This window comes from Pempheris klunzingeri, chromosome 14 (assembly GCF_042242105.1).
Source record: "Pempheris klunzingeri isolate RE-2024b chromosome 14, fPemKlu1.hap1, whole genome shotgun sequence".
NCBI classification, from domain to species: Eukaryota; Metazoa; Chordata; class Actinopteri; order Acropomatiformes; family Pempheridae; genus Pempheris; species Pempheris klunzingeri.
In genome coordinates this window covers 1,175,245-1,197,914 of record NC_092025.1, presented here as the reverse complement: position 1 = coordinate 1,197,914, position 22,670 = coordinate 1,175,245, and the positions used below count along the sequence as shown (strand labels likewise).

The 22,670-nt window shown below is 44.4% G+C and overlaps 1 protein-coding gene across 3 annotated transcripts in view; it reads right to left on the bottom strand.

The window, feature by feature from the left end:
• Positions 1 to 2,367: 2,367 nt before the first annotated feature.
• LOC139212656 (vacuole membrane protein 1-like) overlaps positions 2,368 to 22,670 on the bottom strand; it is a 53,023-nt gene continuing 32,720 nt past the window's right edge. For all 3 annotated transcript variants that reach the window (XM_070843146.1, XM_070843144.1, XM_070843147.1), the window contains 3 exons: positions 19,893 to 19,954; positions 4,959 to 5,061; positions 2,368 to 3,728 (listed from right to left, as the gene is read on the bottom strand). In XM_070843146.1, the coding sequence (XP_070699247.1) occupies positions 3,585 to 3,728; positions 4,959 to 5,061; positions 19,893 to 19,954 (309 nt within the window). In that variant the 3' untranslated portion in view covers positions 2,368 to 3,584. The remainder of the gene's footprint in view (positions 3,729 to 4,958; positions 5,062 to 19,892; positions 19,955 to 22,670) is intronic.

The following is a 22,670-nucleotide window of genomic DNA, read 5'->3' as shown; positions in this document are numbered from 1 at the left end:
CAGGACAAAAGCAGTGTCATTATTTGAATGTCAGTCCTCCAGCCTGTTTGGACAGGCAGGATTTGCATGTTGGGTTTTCAGCCGGAGCCCCGGGGTAGGGTGGGGTTGGGTGGGGTGGGATGAGGTGGGTGGAAATAGTCATCTTCATCGTGCTCAGGGTGTGGCTGCTCTGGGAACAGGACTTTTCTCTACAGGGGTCTCAGAGCGCAGGTCGCACATCTGACCTCACGACACTAGATCACACGGGGTGCGAACGCATCAGCGTCAGATTTTTGACTCAATAACCACAGAGAACTGATCTGAAATCAGAAATACCTGAATCACACCCTCATAACATCAGTATAAAGAACTGTATATAGTGTATAATGTGTGATGCATGAATTCGTCGGCTTGATTCTTGTATTCTACGGTTCTCTGGTGAGACGGTTGGGTCTAAATACAGCTTCAGTGTGTGACAAGAGTATAGCTATAATTCACAACTCACAGCAAAGGCTTTACTTGGAATCTGAAATAGAGATGATGTCAGTGTGGAGAGCAAATCAGTAATGTGATAAGCGGTTGGATGTGAAACATTAGACGGCGAAATCGGAGTTGTGATGGACTCAGTATCCTCCTTGTCCCTCTTTCTCTGCTGACATGTGAGATTCTTTGGAGGCCTGAGGGTCAACACCGGCCCAGTGTGGTCAAGACTTATCACATAATGAACAGAGCACCAATCCTCTTTTCAACAGACTTTATTTATAGTGAAAGCAGGTGAAAAAACAGAGCATATACACATTGAAAATAACCCAGGTACAGACAACTGTTAGACAAGAAATACAGGCACTTACACATAGAAATATAAACAGAATTTCTAGACAAACATGCGCACACACACACACACACTCAGACAGGCATGCCAAAAGGGGGCTCCCTTATGGAACAGGACATCCTGAAACTGCCAAGAAAAACACTCTCTAAGCCAGCGAGCCATTCCAATGATTTTGCTTTTATGACCAGGAAAAAGTTTTACCCTTTTGCTCTGTTCTTGAAAAAAAAAAAAAAAAAAGAATCTAAAATAAAACTGAGGCTTTGCTGCAAAAGTATCCACTGGTCAAGCAATGATTTTCAGCTTTGTATAATTACCAATTTGTGGCCCTTAGAAAAACACCCCCTCAAGAGAGTTGTTCCAATAAAATGCAGCCTCCTACAAAAAAAAAAAAAAAAAAAAAAGTGTGTATTGAGCAACAGAGGAAAGTAGTCAGTTAAAGAGAAGAGGGAAGTGTAAAAGGGAAGGGGAGCGCTGGGTGAGCACTGTGTGTTCCATACCTAGCACTGGGTGTCACAATGTGATGTGTTGCAATAAGGTGTGTACTGTCTGGATTCTCTGGAAATTCAAGAGGACAGAGCCAACTAGCACGCACGCACGCACACAGAAGTACACTACTGACATCACTACATCTGCATTTGCAAACATGCGAAAACACAGCTCCCCACATGAAACCACATAAAAACCTCTCACACGTCAGCATGGAGGAAATAAACAATAGAACCGTGTCTCTGACGCTTCACAAGCGGTTGGGATAAAGAGAAGTGACATCGCAGCACACACCTCTAAATGGGAACTGATGCTAACTGAGACAATGACAATAACAGAGGGAGGACAAAACAGGATGCTGGTCAGATGAAAGAGCCCGAAATGTCAGACAGCCTACAGACTGTTGTCGCCTTGCAATCTTAACAGCCAACACCAGTCTGATAAGCTATTTGACAGGCCGAGAGAGTGACGGACATGCCTGAGACGTACGCATGTACAGACACGACAACAATGAAATAAAAAAAAAAAAAAGAAAAGAAAAAAAGAATCCTAGTCCGACTTACCATGACAGGAGAAAAGAGGAGATGTGAATGTTCTGACTAGAGCTGGTGCAGAGCGCAGGGTTCAGCCCGCTCAACAGTACCCCTCTGTTTTGAATCTACTCGAGTGATTCGTCTCCTGGCTCCGTGACTGGGGCAGTGCAACGAGTTCATTCGAAGGTTCAGCTGAGGTAACGGCACAGACGCTTTTCACTGTGCGCTTGAGGGTTTTTTTTTCTCCCTCCTGCTTGTGCCTGCTCTAGCGCCCACTGTGCTCAGTCCAGCGTAGCACAGCAGCGGTACAGAGAGGGAGAAGAAAATAGCACATTTCACTGGCAATTACGAAAAAAAAGAAAAAGGGAAGGTACTGCATGTATTGAGAGCCAGCTGACGTTATCCAACGAGCAAAAAAATGGCAAAAAAAACCAACAGTGATCATGTGAAATGCAGGGTTTTCTTTTGGGAGCTGCTCATGTAATGTCAAACATGAGCTAGCTGTCCTCAAAGGGATAAAAAAAGCTCCGTGGACATGTGGAGACAAAGGAAAACACTTACCACGGCACAGACTGTCTCTAAGTTAAAGGGAACAGCTACTATCTGCTCTACTTCCACGCACACACTCCTGGTCTATTAGTGGGGCACAATCTGCTTTAATCTACACTATAAAAGATAAAAGGGAGAGCAACAAATGTGGCAGCCATGCAAACACAACCTACTATCTGTGTGTCGTTCTACGGCTCACACACACACACACACACACACACACACACACGGTCGTGGATCTGATTCAGTGTATGGCTGCATCTGGTAAAGTAGCCCCGGGCTGACTCATGTGCTCTCTTCCTGGAAGCAGAACAATAAGGGCAGACAAAGGGACCAGCAGGGTGATTCATGGCCGATTTATCATTTCTCATCCAAAAGTACCGAGATGAGCTTTACTGCACACACAAAAGAAGCGGTCACATAAATCACCACGAACAGCATGAAACATTCATTAACATCTCTACTACAGCTGACTTAGAGCTCTACGGTGTGGAGACATGAGATGGCTCTGACGTGGACACGCTTATTTACAGTCTATTCACATGTCTTATCTTACCACAGCCAACACTGCACCACAACTCTACAGTACAGCAATAACACAGAAGGTCTTATCAATACACCAGTAAATATAGATCAGAAATAAGTAGGCCATTACACGAATAAGTTTGCGCTGGTTTTACAGAACACGCAGCACACAATCAAGAGAAACAAGGCTAGCTTATTCAAATGAAGTGGATTCAAGTGACTCTACGGACACATAAGACTCTAAGGTTCTCCTAGTGGAGCAAACAGTGCAGCCTAAGGCCTCACTGAGGAGAATTATTGCCAGCAGCTTCTTCTCACGTGCTCAGGAGCTGCTAAAAGCACCAACATGGACACTTTTAACAACGCAGCGGCTTACTCACACGCACCGCAGCAAGCACCTACCTTTCAGAGAACAATCGCAGATAAATCACTACCAAATGCAAAGCCTTCACAAGCAAGTAAACGGAAGTCCGAGTTCAACATCATAAACATGTTGCTACGATAACAGGAGAGAAACCAGATGGAGGCTGATATATATATATATATATACACACACATGTATATATATATGTATATATATGTATATGTATATATGTTGGGGCAGCGGCCAGGAGGGAGAGCAGAAAAGAGGAGATGGGTGCTTCCGAAGTCGATGTTTCGCCGCGATCGCTAGCTGGCCTTCACTCCGTCTTGCCCTCAGAGTACTTCTGCTGCTGCTTGCGCTTGGCGTAGCTCTGGGCCATAGAGTTGACAATGGAGCAGACAAAGAAGCATACCATGATGACCACAACCTTCTCAAAGAGCCATGACAGCCAGCTCTCCTCCTGCCAGGAACCACAGAGACAACAGAGAGAGAGGAGCGGAGGTCGGTCAGTAAGCTGAGGGCCGCCACCACCACCACCCCCCCTTCACCCCACACCCCGCTCTCCTCTCTGCTCCTGATGCTGTAGGCTAGGTGGGGATCCAGCTCCATGTGCAGGACAGATAGAGATCAGGGGTAATAAAACACGCGGCAGCCCCCACCGTCCTCCCTCCGAACGCCCCCACTGACCCCAGCCTGCAGCCTGCCTCCACCAAGTTAAATTGCCTCGCTTCTCTTCTGTAACTGCAGGAGGCTCAAGTTACAAGAAAAAAGGAACATTGTTCTAGAAATGCCTTAATCTGTCCTTGTGCAACTCACTCTATCCTTTTTCCCCCTCTCCTTCCTAGTAAGCAAAAAGAAAAATCGTTTTCAATGAATCACTTAAAGCGAGAGAGAGAAAGAGGGAGTGAGAAATGGAGAGGAAGGGAAAAGCTTTGAAAGAGAAATAGGCTACAGCTACAACTGGCTCTTTTTGTTCTAGACAGGGGGGTTTTGATGGATTGTCACTGGAGGAGGAGGAGGAGGAGGAGGAGGAGGAGGAGGAGGAGGAGGGTGGGGGGGGCCCGCCCCGGTCTACAGTCAGTGCTGGGTTCAGGCGGGGCACCGAGTGCAAGTGTGTGTGTGACACATAGGGGAGTGACCACACTCACACACACACACTCCCAATTGGTAAGATGGAGCATGAGTCAGCACGCCCCGTGCTACAGTAGTACAGTTCAATACAGCGAGTGGAGCCAGACCCCACACTGGCCCCTCTCCTCCTCCCCTCTTTATCCTCCCTCCCTCCCCTCCAGCCCGCCCAGTGCAGCGCTGACCTACTCTGTCATTCTGTCCCTAAACAAGCCTCTGTAATCTACTGTATCACCGCAGGTTAGAAGGTTATAGTCAAAGCTACAACATCAACAGTCCCCTTAGACACATTAAAACAGATCCAAAAACACCTGAAACTGACTGTTTTTACTTGAAAGCAAACGGCACAGGTACAGAGGGTTAAAGACAGAGTACGCTGTGTTCATGAGAGAAAATGGGTCAGAGATATAAAGGACGGCTCAGATAAAGAGGGGAAAGGGACAGAAAAAGTGGAGGGAGAAGGAGCGAAAGAGGCAAAAGTAAGGGAGCTGCATTCTTTTCTTGGCGCGCACACATGAATGAATAGAGGCGGCGAGCTGGGGGCTGAGGCCCCTGTACTTACAGTCGGGATCCCCTCTCCGGCACGATGGTGCAGCTTGGACTTCTGGGCCTCCAAGTACTCCCTGAAGGGCTTCTGCAGTGCCGCACCCAGCAGTGGAACAGCTCTGCCTCAACCAACAGAGAGAGAGCGAGGGGGAAGGGGGGGTGGGAGAGAGGAAAAGGAGGGAAAGAGGGAGGGAAGGAAGAGGAGAGCAAAAGAGAAGAGGTGGGGTGGGGGGGTAGGGGGGGTGGGGGCATGGTGGAGGGGGGGGGCACACAAATCACGTCACATCATTGTTACTCACCAGCCCAAGGGCAGCAACAAAGGGAGGCATGCTGTCCTGTGTCCTGTACAGTGTCGGTCTCCCCTGCTTCCTCTCTCCGAGAAGAGAGAAAGACGGAGAGAGCAACGAGTGCAATCCCTTCACTGCTCATCCCCACAAACACACACATAAACACACACACACACAGAAAAAAGTACAGCCTGTACCACAGCCATAGAAAACAGTGCTGCTCAAAAAAACAAAACACAGTAAAAAAGAAAAGGAAAATCAAAAGGAGAAAAAAAGCAGAAATAAAGTTGGCCCGTCCTCATACAGCAGCAGTAGTCACCAACATTCTCCCGCTCTGCTCTGCTCTGCTCTGCTCTGCCTCTCTCTCACACACACACACATACTCGGCTTCCTCCCCGTCTCTCTCTCTCTCTCTCTCTCTCTCACACACACACACACACAACGGTGAACTCGTTCAACTCCCCTGCAGTGCCTCCTCTACCGCTGCAGTGGGGAGAAATGAATGACTTCTCAGAACTCTCACATTTATCACAGGCGGTTCCTGTAAGAACTGGTTTCAGCCAATTAATGAGGAAGTGAGTCGTACCCAAGCTGTGTCATCACTGGCTGAGATCTGGGGGGGATGGCCCACAGAGGGAGGGCGCTCCTGTAAGACGGCCCATATTAGGAAACCCTTTACAAGATTTAGCCACCAACTACAAGCATACTACTGAATCCCCCCCCCCCGCCCCCTCACCCCACCCCATCCCCCTAACACACACACACACACACACACACACAAGCAAGCACACACACTCAAAGAAAAAAAAGAAAAGACAAGACGCGAAAGACTGCAGAGAATGCCCTAGAATCAGCGGGCCATGCCTAGGCTGGAGTTAGTGATTAATCACTAAACAAATACATACTAAAGACCTTCACTGATTCTCTATGTGGCTACACACAGCCAACACCCCCCCACCCCCACCCCACACCCCCCCCTGAGCTGTTGCTTCTAAACATTCCTTATGTTCAACTCGTACGTCTTTTGTTCAAGTTGCAGGCATCATCAAAGCTCTGAGACACATCGAAGATCTGAAGGCAGATTTGCGTGGGCAGTCATGTCACATACGGTTGAGTTTATAGCTGATAACTTTCTCTGAAGGAGGCAAGTCATTTCCGTCCCTCCCCACCTCCACACACACACACACACACACACACACACACACACACACACACACACACACACACACACACACACACACACCTATGTTATGGTGAGAAAAAAAAACAGATTGTGTTAAATGATTGAGTTTACAACAAGGAAGCCCTTTAGTAATGATTAACTTTATACCAGGTAATGGATCTCCTACGTGTGAATGAGCATAAAGCAGACAGGAAGTCTAACAGATGGATCGCGCTTAAAATTACACAATAGAAAATGGTCGGACACACGGTATCAAAAATCAAGCTGGGATTTTTTTTTTTTTTTTTTGGAGGGAAACAAAGCCTCTCCTATTCCCATCCCCCACTTCACAAAATTCCTAACATCTATAGACAGAGAAACTTACCAAAGTAATTCAAAAATATGTAACATGGGTGAAAAGAAGAGGGCCGTTTAGAAACACGGGAGAAATGCACACGTTCAGCAGATAAAAGTAAACAGTCAAGAACAAAGAGTGAGAGCAACAGTTTTCAGAAATGGCGGGCGAATCATCTCCTACACGATGAGCAATACTGAGTCATGAGCCCGGGCAAATCCACCAACAAAGAAGCCCAAAGCTAGCAGTCTAAAACACGCTTTAATGCCTCACAGTCAGGACCGTCTCCTGCTCTTTCCATTAAAAATCTCACCATTTTGTGCTCTTTGGGAATATATTTTCACTTTCTGCAGAAGGGGTTGTGAAATTGGTGGATGTAAGATTTCTGCTGTCAGTGTGTTCATGATTTCACCGTGAGTACTTGTGCTGAACATCATTCTGTGTCTGTGGAAGAAGTTCACAAGATAAACTTTCTTAGTCTGAGATAGCATTAACTTTTTTCTTTAAATGGCAGTCACTGAGATACTTGTGTCACTTGTGCGTGTGTTAAATATAAGCAGTAAATAGCCTGGTGTTGTACAGTAACTGTTGTAAAAGTTGACTTTAATGTTCAGTAAAAGTTTGGAAATTTAAAATAGTATTTATAGTGTGAGACAAGACGAGGGAGGGAAACCTTGAAGCTGAAATTTCTAAGATGTAATTTAACAAACATAAAGCCTGAACTATTTACTCAGCAGCCACTGAACAAACTTTAACACAACTGGTTTGTTAAAATCCTGTGCTGAAGGGAGAAAAAACGGAAAAGTCCTCTTTTCAAAAGTGACACTGTGGCCTTGAGAAACAGAAATAAATCAGTTTGAACAACAAGATACACACTTACACTTACACGTAAGAAGGAAAGAGTCTAATTTTTATCCTCTTAAAGTTTTTTGTCACATTTCTGTATTAACTATAATGACTCATTTAAATCAAAACTGCCTAGTTTGGTGAAAAAGAGAATACTGCAGGAGCCCTGCAGAGGAGCAAGGAGGGCTCTTCTTCTAATTTAGAGGTCAATTTAATGCACAAAATGCAGAAATACTAATGATGAAAATAAAGCTCATATATTCAGGTCTATAATTTGATTTAATCAGCTGAAACAACTGGAACATAAATGTGCCTATAATTACATTCAATTTACAGTTTTTGTCTTCCAGCAGTTTTGCCCCAGTCTCAGGGGGAAAAGAACAGGAATTTGTGTCTTCTGTAATTTAAAATAAACAATTCTTCTATGTGTTTCGTATGATGATTGTGGGTCTGCATTCAAAAATATAAAAGGATATAAATCTATTATCACGTATAAAGAAACACTGCTGTTCATCTGTCACATCCACAAAATATGACTCTTCTCACTTTCATCCTCTAAAGAGAAAAAATACGGGGTCGTTAAAATGACTAATAATAACAATAATGACTTAAGTCTTAAAAGGTACAATTTTACAACCTCAAAAGCCTCCATGTGCGGATCCTATCAAACTTTATAACACTTGTTCTCCAGTTGATTGAATTACTTCCAGAAGTTTGCAGAAAGCTTAAGGGACTTCACTTTCATGGGTTATAAAAATGATTCCCAGTAAATATATGTGGCTCATTATCAACCCTATGGCTGTATTTTATAGACCTGCACATATTCTTAAACATGAGCATGAGTGTGTGTGTGTGTGTGTGTGTGTGTGTGTGATAACCGGGAACATGTAGGCTTCAAATGGTTAAATGATCAAAGCTCTATCCAGTGATTTCCTTTCATTCACTAAATTAATCAATCAATTAAGAACAAATTAAAATTTCTCAACCAGGTATTAGATACAACTAGGACACCTGTATTTATCACTTTCTCAGACGTGACGAACAATGGAAGCTAAGGGGTGTCATGTAAAATGTTATAGCAGGTATTTTAAAAAAAGAAATCAACATGTAGAAAACTTTAAATGTGACGTGTGTGTGAGTTCAGTTTATTTTGTTGATGCAGGTAAAAAAAAAACTGTTTCAATCTGCATATATGATGAGTTCAAATAAAACACCAAACACACACACACTAAATTGACATTTACTGTGCACACACACTTCTCTTTGATCAAGCCTGTGCCACTCGTATGCAAAATGACTTGAGAGTGCTTTGAGAAGGGGAATACCGCTTCATCCTAAAATAAATTCAGAGTGGCCCAACGCAGTTTGATCAATATTTCTGAACATGAGCAGCTCTCGGCCGGATTCACAGGAGAAACCACAGCACCACCACAGCCACAGACAATGCCATCGAACACTTGGCTTTTCTTTTCCTCCATTTTTCCAGATCATTCTCAGTGTGGTCACACAGTCAAACTGTGCAACACAAACACATGATCAAGAAAAACTGTGTGTTGAGTGAAATTCAACAGTGCTGTCTGCTGATAGACTTTACAAAGTCAATTCAAGATCAATTTTGCATCAAACCAATGAGGCATTAATTTTATTATGTGACCAGCTATTCTGGGTTTGTAAGGACAACTGTTGCCATCAGCACACACACACACACACACACACACACACACACACACACACACACACACACACACACACACTTCACACTGTTGCCATCAGCACACACACACACACACACACACACACACACACACACACACACACACACACACACACACACACACAATAAATATGTGGAGTATAAATATTTAATTTCTCCATACAAAAACAAAATTATTCAAAATAATAAAGACAAAATCACTGTGAATATTAAAGAGCAGGGTTATTGAAGATGCTGCTATATTTTTTTGAGATCTGCCACTGCTGCCCCGCCTCATCAACACAGAGGGGTCACCGCTTCCGTCTGCTAAAGACTCCAGTATAAGACGTGATAAAAAAATATAATGTGTACTATCATCACACTGAAGGTGACAAATAGATATTTCTTAACAATAGTCTCCTACTTTTGCTCATTTTTTCTAAAGAAAAGCTAGCACATAAGGTATAATACATACAATGCTTGTTGCTGGGCTGCAGGTTATAGGTACAAAACAGCATCTTCTGCCCCAAATGAGGGACTCTAAAAATTACAATAGGGACCCAACAGCTCCACTGGTCTCATGAGGGGTGGAAATCTAAATTTGTGTGGTTGGAAGAGTCTTGTATTCCTATTGTCACATAACCTCCACCTGCAATAAAACAGCACCAACCAGTGTCAGAAAACATTCCCTGTCTGCTACACAAGGAAAGAAGCTAACTGGATCAATAAGCATTAGAAATGAGGGGGGTAACTTTTACAAAAAAGGAGGCATGGAGGGGAAAACCCTACATCTCTCAGCTTCCTGCAGCGTGATTATTGCGTCGAAGGGCTAATTTGTGTCTGCCATCTCATTTTTAAAGAATTATCATTTCCTGCTGCTGGAGTGTGGAGCGTGTTTAGGCGTCTTGTGTTCCTTTGCCGAAAACTGAATTCCACAGGCCATGAGTCAGAGGTGACCTTTGACCCGTCTGCCCCTTCTCGAAGGCTGCCACCTCCAATGGCACTCCAACACAAAATTCACAATGTCTTGTTCTTCATGTTAATGAAATCCTGACAGTGAGCACACACAAGATCACACACGCAGGCACACAGCACGCGTGCCCTGACGTCCCGGGCAGGGGAATGATAGAGAACAAGGGCTCACATGACAGCCAAACCCTGGCCAGGTCCAACTGGTTACGACATCGTCACAACAACTGGCTTAGGCAATCGCTAGTGTTACCCAACGCTCCACAGGGCCACAGTTCACACCTAACATAACAGCACTGACACCGCGAGGCACGCACGCACGCACACACACTGTGGTTCGGCAGCACTCTGACCCGACGGACCTCTGCACCATCTCTGTGCAAAACACTGACGCTCTGACTCATTTCTTCTTATCAGCTCAGGGCCTGATAGATTAGCACTGCTCCAGTTTGATTTTATTGAGTGCTGGCATAATGAAATAATGGAATTATGGGAGGAGTGTGCCCCAATTTATCGTGAGGAAAATTTGGATTCACGTGCAAATGTTGTAAGGTAATATCTGTGTGTGTGTGTCTGTTCCTCCTCCAGTTCAACCGGGCTTTTTCCCTATGACTTCACCACTAAAGCATGAAGCCCACTCCTGGACGGAGATCCCCCTGCCCAGCGTGTTTATCACATCCCTGCTTCACAGCCATCCATGTGTCAGCCAGCACACACACTTACACACACACACACAAGCTCGGACACATGCTATCCTCTTGGGAGCCGGCAGCGCTGCCAGGAAATCAGGGGGCACCAATTATAGCAGTCTATTATTCCTCTCACTTCCCAGACAGCCACATAAAACAGCCCTCCAACCCCTACGACCCCCCAGGTTCAGGTCGGCATGCCCACACAGATCCTCTTGGTCTGGGTGTGGAGGTGTGTGCAGTTGCTGGGTCACTGGGTAACCAGGCCTGGACCCTTGCGAGGGTGAGAAAGGGTTGTTCAATGAGTCAGATGTGACTGGAGACACATCCAGACAAGTCACACTGCTGCTTGGAGAGCGGCAGCGACAGGCAGGCTGGAAATAGAGGAGGAGGTTGAGGAACACAGAAGAAGAGGTGTAGGGCAACCACTCAGAGTGTCTCCATCTATGGTGACACTGTTTCCTATGGGACAACGTGTGGCCCTCTTTTCAAATGAACACAGCTCATGACCCGGTGATAACCACACCTACTGTATTTCTTCTTCAGTGTACACTTTATTAGTCTCAAATGGGAAACTGTGCAGTTTGCAGTTGCAAAGTCCGAAACCCCAGGAAAGCTGAAACACACAAGAGGGCTTAAACGAACACATTACGCCACGTTTAATAAATGTGAGGGGCAGAAACACGCCAAAGGAACGAGGTCATGGGGTGGAAAATTAATGGCACGTGGAATAAATGAGAACCTGAGACCGTTTGAAGCTGGACTGTCCCATAAACGCGATGTATGTCACTAATCCAGCACAGCAGGTTGGCCAGAGAGCACAAAAGTGTATGTGTGAGACTATAGAGTACACTGTGAGACTGCATGGAGTCAGTGTGGTTCATACACACTGTGACAGGCTGCTCAGGCAACCACATAGGTTACGATGTACCTGTTGAAAACCACAATGTGCCGTATATCTTCCGCTACTCTGGCTGCTGTATAGGTGACTGCTTTTCAAAACAACAAGGGAGAATTCAGCATAGAGACAGGCAGCGAGGCACATCACGTGTGTTCTTGTAGCATAGTTCAAACACGACAGGAGCAAAAAACAGTCACAATGCCAGACATGATCACAGGTATTTGATCTACTTTCTAATCAGCTGTACACGTAGCCTTGCACTTAGTTTGACATGCTGCGAAGGGTGTGGTTAGGAGCCACCGAGTAAAGACCAGTGAAAGTTCCCGATGTCTGTGCCACAGTATGCTACAGCATATCTGAATGTGCTGGAACAGCACAGAAGAAATGCAGGAAATCTAGCAAAAAATCCGACATCGTTTCCCAACAAAACAGTTACGTTGTGTGAACGTGATTTAAGATCCCATAGCAGTCTAGTCCAAAGATTTTCCAGGTAGTAAATTGTGTTCAAAGTGATGAATCATTGAGGTTTGACCAAATACAATAATAAGTAAATGATTTATCTGTCTGGGATAAAACAAATAAAACACATCCTCCTCATAATTAAGATTTATAGTTGCCCTGGTTCCATCCTGCATCCTAACATGCAGGATTCACCACTGGACAATACTGAACATAGTTATGGTGCGAATCACCACAAAAACCTGCTTCTCAGTAACTTGTCGCTGTTGTGATTTGGGCCGATGGGGGACAATGAGTGTGTTTTGACTGAGGAGTGGCAGAGGCAGGGTGGGGAGGGACAGGGGTCCGCACGGCTGGCCGGCTGGCCCGTGAGTCAGGGCCTGTCTGGGATGACTCCTCTCACAGAACACAAACACACACACTCATGACAACCGGTGAAATTACAGCACACATTATGATGTTCATGGGATTTACAAAACAATGCGCTTCAATGGATGACGCTGATTAAGAGCTCAAGGTCACGTTGGGCTCCCTGATAAATGAGCTGCTCTAAAAGTGAATCAATGGTGTACTGTTTCCTAAAACAACACACAGGCCGGTTGCCATTCTGATGAGTGATGAATAAATACATTAGTAATTTCATAGCCTGAGCAAGTGTAGGAATGGCCTGATGAGTGAGCAGCATGTGCAGCGTGGAGATGTGCAGAGTGTGAGACTAGGGGACCAAAACAAATGAATCAGGGATGAATAAAGCAGGAAGTCCTGGGACACACATTGTGCCCGAGAGGCACATAATATGACACCAGACCTGGAACACGCATCTGACCTCTCCCTCTCTTTGTGTCTTTCTCTCTCACACACACACACACACACATTAACCCTTTCAGATCTTTGTGAACCGAGCACTATTATCCACAGAAATAGCCCCACAGTACACAATCTGTGCAATAAGTCTTCTTGAACGATTGAATATTATTCTAAACGGCTGTGGTAAGACCTTCTGGCTTAGAGTCAAACCCTCTCTGGCTGTTACTGCATCCGTATTTCTGTCAGAGCTTGAGGGCCAGGGTAATCAGAATGGAAGTGGGGGAGATGAGAAAATGGACGCCCCGCCGGGCCTTGCGTAAACTTAACGACGCCGTATAAAAAGCGCGTGGGCTGCGACCTGCCGCTCCATCCCTCACACCGCACTAGCTTGCCCCGTTTGCCTCTGATCCCGTCATTCTCAGTGAGGCGTCTCACTGCGTTTGGGCCGGAGGAGAGCAGGGCAGGGCCACGGAAGGACTAATCAATGCCATCTTTGTCAGGGTGCTTCTCAGGTGACCGGAGCACTCGGTGACTAACAGATCGAAAATACTCCCTGCAGATTGGGTTAACGGGAAGGCTTTGCTCATAGGGCTCAAAGAGTGCTTTTTATAGCACCGGGGATGTGACAGATGATTAAACAAATACATTGACATTTTGGATCTTTTGACAAAAAGATACACAGCAGACTGTCTGCTAAGGGGCTCTAAGTCACCACATGTGAAACAATTCAAGCTAACAAGCTTTAGCATGGACTGCACTTCACTTCCTTTCACACAAAAAAAATATGACTGATCAGAGGGACCCCAAATTGGTGCATTCTGCTTCACACAGACTTATGTGGTGAACCTAAAAAATCCCTGTTTGATAAATGACTGTCAACTCTTACAAGACCCCGTGACAGTTACCTCCAACCCAGACAACCCCACATCAGCATGAAAGCACACAGACCTAGTTTCTATATGAGTGGTGGTGGCGGGGAGCTCAAGATTGGTGAGAGTTCAGTGGAAACAAGCAGTAACAGACTTTTCTCCCAGAACTCTCCTACTTTTACAATCACTCACAAAAAAACCTGTAACTGTCGTGTTTGTCAGCAATTTCACTTCTCCAGTAACCAAACTTCCTAAATGTCCAGAAGACTGTATGGTGACCTGTAGTAGAAAACAGAAACATAAGAGGAAATGGATGTCTTAAAACTAGCGCCAGGTGCCTGTAGAAATACTCAGACAGGTATCCTCTGCAGGTGAGGTAGAAAAATCAAGCCTGTGTTAGTACTCTTCTCACATCTTCTACAGATTTGGTGCTCACATTCACAGAATCAAAAAACAGAAAGAAACAGATCAATCAGTGTAGAGAATTTAAAGTCTGAGTCACTATTAATTGATTCACTTACTACAGTAACAACCTTAAAGGTCCCAGTTAAAGTACAAGATGACTGTTAAAACCAATGGCGGCTGTCTTCCCTCTCATTTTAATGGTATAAAAAGATGCTGATTGAGATCTGGAAAGTTCCAGTGTGATCCAGTCGGCAGCTCAGGCATCCCCCGGCCGCCCTGCCTTGACCTATGACTCTCCCCTGGCCTCCCACAGAGCAGGCCCCCTTGCGGTGATGGCCTAATGCCGGCAGCCCTATGTGGCAGGAACAGCCATCTGCAGGCCCATTGTGCTGGTAATGGGCTCCTGACTTGGAAATAGACTCACATGGAAATGCGAGCATTCGCATGGAGACGTGCAGGGTTCCCCCCATGGCCCCGGCACGCCAGCTTCTGCTGCATAATCTTTTCAGTTCTCCACTCTTCCTCAATGGCTTTCTCCCCAAGAGCCTGACAGTGAGAACCCCTCCCTTGACACTTGAGTCTGTAGGATTTGTCAAGCTCCATACAAGACACAACTAACTCAATCAACATGATGGATTATTGAGAGGAGTTATTCAAAGTACTGGTGTGAGGCCAGAAGATGAGATCCTATCAGACGAAGCTGTGATGCTTCTCCTGTTTCACTCTCTCTCTCTTTTCCACATTCTCACAAACACACCATAACCTACCACAAACTTTGTAGTTTCCCAGACGTCTAGAGAAACTGAATCCAGGCCCACCACAGTCACCACTGACAAGGTGTAAACACGCCGGAGTCCTAAAGACGGTGAATCACCGGCACTTCAATACCAAAGTCACCCAACGGGCATCGTCACTACAACTGTTCTCATAACTAGAAAGGACTTCTGTTTTTTGCTGTTCACATATCATCAGGCATGGCTGCTGAAAAAGTGGCACAGATTGGAGTCAACAGCTCAGCCCTGACAACACATCACACGAGGAGACTGGAGGCCCAGACGGCATGTCACACACAGGAAAGCTCCCTGTTCCATTACTGAATGCTATGGGCGATTTGGAGCTTTTCCTGTTGTGTATCACCACCTCACTGGCTGACGAAGCTCCAGCTGAGATAAGAGAAAGGAGGACAGGGAAGGTTGAGCACAGAAAAAGAGGAATCTGTTGCCCTGAAGTGATATAGAGCACAGCAGCAGGGGCTTCTAGGGTTACTGACCTCACTTTACACATTAAACTCAGGAAGAATCAAGGGCAGAAAATGAGCATGTTGTGGAATAAAACAGGACCCTGGTCGTATAGAAATATGCGAGATCATTTTTTAAGGGTGTTACAATGTAATTCACATGTTAAAATTTGAGTGTAAAAACTGAAGCACAATAATTTTTCAAAGAATGTTTATGGCCTGATATTTATTCTTATCAAATCTATAAAGTCTCAAGACTTAAACAAACAGGAGGAGTTTTTTTAAACCACTGGAGCCTACATGAACACTTTTAAGGAAATAGCAGCATGAATCCTCTTGATACACGACTGTTTCAGATCTTGATCAAAGCGTTACTCAATGCCAGTTAGCAGAATTTTCTCCAAACTTAAACAACAATGACTGTACACGCTCTCTTGAAGAGAACACATGTGTACATTAGTCACAGGACATCAGAAACTAAGGCTGAAGTCTGATCAGACACACAGCTCCTTCCGACCTGGTTATCACTCCGTGCTATCAGCCCAAAAGGCATCTGAAGAAGGTTTTATTGTGACTCTCTGGCAGTTCAAAGGACACTATCTTTATTATTATCCTACTACTGCTGACAGAAGGTTATAGATTTAACCTTAAATGCTTTGCATGGCAGGAAAGCAAGAGTGAAACCCATCTGCCAGAGACATAAGAATCTGCTTCCAATACACCCAAAGAAGTAATACATCAAGTTTGAAATGTCTGACAAGCATTTTTTTTTTTGTCCCAAACAGACAGTAATTAGAAAAACAGTCGAAAAAGGAAGAACACTTCACTTGATTGAAGAACTGTCGAGGGGCAGAGCTATATTTTTCCACCAAACCTTTTCTTGGTCTCACTCTCTAAAGGAACATCAGACTGTCATAAATGTATAATGGAAATTTTCAGTCACTTCTCTTCAACTTGTTCTAAAAAAGGTCCTTTGCATATTCTCTATATTTTATTTCCAGCTAGTTAAAGACTTGGTTGGTCACTTTTGTTAACAGGGTGATGAAAATGGCTGTTGAAAGTTTTAAAGCCTCGCAATGTTTAAGCCTCAGATCTTTATGTAACACAGCGTAACATCTTTTAGAAATATACCCAGTAGAGGCCCATATTTAGAAATAACATAATTTATAGAATGAATTGAGAAAGACATAGCATGACCAAACAATGACACACAACTCTGAATGACACACACCTATTTTCCCAAGTGTGTTGCGACACAATGTTTTCTCAATGAAACTTAATTTGTGGACACTCCCTGTTGAGTGAGTGAGTGAGTTGATCTTTCATCACGACAACAGGAATATTAACCAAACACACACACAATTTTAGTTCTACTCTAACAGTGACATCAGGCCTTTTTCAAAAATTAAAGGTGATACTTGATTTAAATTCAATAATTATCAACTGAAATAAATACTGACTCAAAACGGTACCAAAAATAAGACAACAGTTCTGTGTTAATTTTTCAAAAATATTTTCAGTAATTTTCAGATAATTTGAAATTTCCTGTAAGGCTTTACACTCAAACAAGTTACGGCCACTGACTTCTGTGTTCAGTGTGTGTGTGTGTGTGTGTGTGTGTGTGTGTGTGTGTGTGCCAGCTAGCTCATCTGACAGCATAGAGCAGGAAATTAATTGTGTAGTATAGTATTAAGTCATGCAAGAGTGAAATCAGCAACAGTCCAACAGTCACCTCAGTCACCCCCAAAGACAAATACTATCCCTTCAGTTCACAGACCAAACAAAAACAGAGACTAAACATTAAACCTCCACTATGTTTTTTCTGTATTTAATCATCAAGCAAAATCATTTAGTTCAAAGTGAGTTTCATCAGCGAGAGCTGAAAAGAAGATGATAGCCAACGCTCCACATGCTTCATCAAAAATAGCTCAAATGTTATAAAGCCAACAGACCACACAACAAATTAATGTGTGGTGTAAGAATTTTCAAAAAATAAAATCATCAAACATTTCTCGCAGGCATGGCTCTAAATCATTAATTCAGGAATCTGTTTATGAAGCATCGAGAAATTAGAATTTGCAGAAAATAGTTTCCATGCGCTCAATAAATCCAATTTAAAAAGTAAAAAAAGAGTGAAATGGTTAACACTGCCGCTCCGACAAAGTTCAGGCTTCAAATGTGTCACTGACAGTTCTGGAAAAGTCCAGAGGTAAGAAAAAACATGATGTGGAGGTTTAATGATGTGACTTATGAGAAAGAGGGCATCCAGGGGACAAAGGTTTGAATTAATTTTTATGTGTGTGTGTGTGTGTGTGTGCACAAAAGGTCCGTGCGCATGCAGCTGTGCATGTGCACAGTGGGTGGGGGCAGCTGCAGGTGCCTGCATTTAAACGGGTGTAAAGGTGTAAATTTATTTTCAAGCCCCTGCATAGTTAACACTGCCACTGCAGTGTGTCGGTGCCTAAGGGGTTCAAATTGAAAGGCTGTCACCCATTCATAAGGTGATGTGTGATTGAGAGTGAGAGTGAGAGCAGCAGAGAATCAGAGGTGAAGGTGGAAAGGCCTCAGTGAGGAAGGAAGCTGACGGTTGACAGGTTGTAATGAGGGAAACTTCCTCTACAGAAGAAGGGGGCAGTGAGTCAGACTGAAACCTGTCAATATCCAATGATCTGTCGCTTTGAGTCTGCAGCTCAATGAACAGTGACTGCCAGAGTGCACAGGTCTTTCACAACCCCACAAACACACACACACACACACACACATATATAGTGTACTTAAAAACCTTTTAAATTTCTTGTAAAGCTTGTAAGCTCTACAGATCACACCTGAAGTATAACATATTTCATGTGCACTGTACACTGTAGCACTGAAACTGAAAGGAGTCAGGTTTTATCTATAGAAATACATTTGTCAAGAAAAGAACAACAGCAGCTTCTTTAGCAGCCATCTTCCACCAAAGTCTTCCAAAATTCATTTAATTCTTTTTTTTAAACAAAGAAATGTGCAAAAACGCAACACAGCAAGGAAGAGAGCTGATGCAATCTCATCGCTTGATTTCAGCAAGTGTGTGTGTGTGTGAGAGAGAGAGAGAGACGAATAGTGCATGAGCATATGAATGTGTAAGTCTGTGTGTGTGTGTGTGTGTGTGTGTGTGTGTGTGTGTGTGTGTACTAAGCGGCACTCCCACCAGCAGGTGTGTTGAGGGCAGTTTCCAGCTGCAGTCCCTGGCATCTCTACAAGGACACCCATCATGGCACCCATCAGCACCCACACCCAGCTTCAAGGCTCTTTCAACTTTTACATCTAGCCCGTATTTTCAAGAAGCACAGATGCTGTGTGTGTGTGTGTGTGTGTGTGTGTGTGTGTGTGTGTGTGTGTGTGGGGGCATGTCTTAGAAAGTTTTACCAATTTTCCATCTTTAAAATGAATTTGTATCTAATGGCTTCAAGATAAAGCCCGTCTCCTAATCCCTCTAAAGAACTTGATGCTGCTGGTATATTCTACTCTACTCTGGAGCTGTTTCCAGCTAAATTTCCTGTGTGAAAGCTCTCCCATCTGAGACTCAAACTCCATTTTTTCTTTACTCCCAAGAGGCTTCAGGGTAAAAAAAAAAACACGAGCACATCCTGCCTGAGAAGGTCTGACACCTGAAGGGCCGTATTTTATTGAGAAGAAAAGAGGTTAGATCATGGTGATCCATCTCTAGACACTCAGTGGCAGCCCCATCTTTTGGCTTGTGCTCCCGATGAGATCAGGTACGAAATATACCACTGGTTAAAAGGGCGGCAACAGTGCATCATGACTGACAACGCAGAGAGGAGATGTCTATGATAGACAAGAGTTCATCCTGTCCTGTGCAGCAGCTAGAACATGTTCATGCCCATAGTCATCTAGTGGAAAAATCCAAGCCATTAATCACCATGTAGACTATTACAGCAGAGCGAGGAGCCAAAAGGGGAACAAAATGTGACAAAACCTCTGTTTCGAGGTCTGAGCGAAATAATCCAAGCGGGATAAAGCAACAAGTCATCTTCCAAAATCACCCTGTTTAATTTAAAGCCGCCTCTGACCCCGTCTGACCTTCATCAGAGTCACAAAGAGGTGGAGGGGCATAAATTACCTGAATGCCAAGTGACCACCCAAAAGGTCCCTCAACCGTCCAGTCCTGCGTTAACTCTTTCATATGTGGTAGCTGTGCACTCCACAGGGTGCTTCTGGTGAACAAACACACAAGTACACACACAAGCACACACCCGTTGAGGCTTACTCACCCGATGAGGGAGACCATCTGCTCCACTATGTGCCTGCTGAAGGTGACGATCACAAACAGTTTCTGTATGACAAAGAGACACACAGAGAAAGAGCGAGTCAGTTTGTGAGCCATGAGGTCAACGCTGGGCTGCAGAACAAGGCAGTATGTGCATCATAGTTTGATCAGTGATTCCTTAACTCCCCCCCACACACACTCTACCCATTATGCCCAGAGCCCATGACTTGCACCACCAAGACAGTTTGGTCTAAAAAGCAGCCACTAAGACACCCTGCTTGTCATGGAGAGCAGCATTAAAGGCCTGCGCTCTATGACACATGACCCACACAGTACGTCAGGTCAGCACATCACACTGGCTGTAATGAGAGGAGTGTGTGTTTGTGTGTGAGTGTAAAGGACGGATGGATACAGGAATCAAAGGGCATGTGTCATGGCTTAAGAGGGGGTCTGGAGGCCGGCTCCTGTCTGGTCTGATTCCTGCTTGGTCATCGCGCCACAAGGGACAGACAGGCGACTGGCAGTCATTCTGGCTCATATCAGCCCTATGTCTTCCTGCAGGGGGGCAAGAACACGCACCCACTAATTGACCAGATTTTTCAAGGTCCTTAATTTGCCCTCTGAGATGCTGTAGGTTACTGTATTCTTATAAACAAACATGCGCTTTGACCACTAAAAATGTGGTTTGATCCAGTAACATCTAGGTTGCCTTGAACATGCCATTAGAAAGGCTTAACCCAACAGAGCTTCTGGCGGGTAGATCATTACAAACTCATGTTGTGCAGAAAAGGATTGTTCAAACCCGCAGAATCTTATTTTAAATTCCAGTCCAGATCCCAAGGTTTCCAAAGATGCTAAATATATACTGCTGAATTACAGGGAAAAGTGTATAAAATGATACACGAGACATCTAGAATTTTCCTTTTCAAGTAATGATGGAGCCATAAAAATGTCATTTTGGATTTGAATATCTCACTCAATATAAATGCATAGTGTCAATTAGAAAAATATACCATATAGCAGAAACCTGCTGAAGAGATGAAGGTCTTACTTGGACCACAAGTAGTCAAAGAAGCCATGTTATTTCATTGGCATGGTTCTATTTGTATTGAGCCTCATGATAAGCAACAGGCTCGATCACACTGATCACATGACATGAAACACTACTTCCTGACACTACTGACTTTGGTAATTATGTCGACTAGAGGTTTTCAAGCACCGACGCTGCAAACTGCTGTAATTGGAAGGATATTAGCAATTAAGTAAAATGAGGACCACAAATGACTTCCAAAACAGTTTCAGAACAATTCTAGCATAGAACTGTAAAGATGACATGAAATATAGGGAGTGAAACAAATGTCAGTGTCAGTGAAGACAAATAAGAGAGACAGACACGTCAGTACAACATCCACTGTCACTTTCACGTGGCTATACGGAGTATGAATCCACACCAGGAGGCCCCAACGCCAACTTTAATTCCCTGTGACAGCACTCTTTGATCAGTGCTTTGTTCAGTGTGAGCTTATATAACATGTCATCCAAGTCATACGCGTATTGTCATTTGGTTGTCTTCTAATTTGTCGGGGCGTTAAGCTTCAGGACGTCATTGAAGGTTTGACCGAATGAACAAAGGGCTCGCAGGCAAACTGTTGACAATGTCGCACAAAAAACAAAACTTGGAATTGACATGAGCAGCAATAAAAAAAAAAAAACACTGACATTTGCAACCATGCTATTTCTGTGCCTCACAGAAAACAAACATGAGACGGTGCAGTGAGTAAATCCAACTGCAGCGTTGGTGAGACGTTTTGGAGTAATGCACTTGAATATATTGTGTTTTGTGCACCCACATGTCCTTAACAGACACTGACGACTGATCTATCATCCCACACAAAGCAAGGAGGAAGGGACAACAAGATGGCCGACAACACAGGAAAGCTGACTAAGACGCCTTAAATGTGTCTGCTCGGAAACTGACGGTGACATGGTCTTGACTCGTTCAGCTCACTGATTGTGCTGATAAGAGCTACGTAAATCCCAGTCATAACAGTTCACACACACACACAGGCACACACAGGCACACACAGGCTCTGCACTAGTTCTCAACAGAAAAGAGCATTCATTATCAAGAACCAGGAGATGAATTGAATGTATTGTAATATTGGAAGTGAGAGCACCCTCCTTTAAACGTTTTACAACTCTGACAATGCACAAGTTCAGATTGAAAAGGGTGGAACAATAACAATTCTCTCATTTCACTTTTGCTACATGAATACAGTCCTCTGCCACACCTCACAGCTCTTCTGTCCTCAGCAAAATCACCCATCTCAAGGGCCCGACATGTGTAATATCCATGACATCACCCATCATCCTCAAGTGACCCGCTGCTTTACAAAGGCGCCGTCGATAACCAATCAACAGCGGACACAAAGGAGGGAAAGCCTCATGAGCATAAAAGGAAGCGGACGCGGCGCAGAGCGAGAGAGCCTCTCCTTGGGAAATGGTGAGAACACACCTGAAGCGCAGGTACAAACCCAGATCAAAAACATGCTTTGAAGCACACACACACACACACACACACACACACACACACCACAACCCTCAAAATCCCCTTTTGTTCCCTCTTGGCCCACGTGGGAGAACGTCACCTGCTCTCCACTGCACTTTCTTCTACCACTTCTTGGTTTGTGCACACACACACTGTAAACTACTGGATCATTTGCATTAGAAGTAAAACCTGAGTTTGAAGAAAATGAAACCAAGCAGCTACAGGAGAGATTGG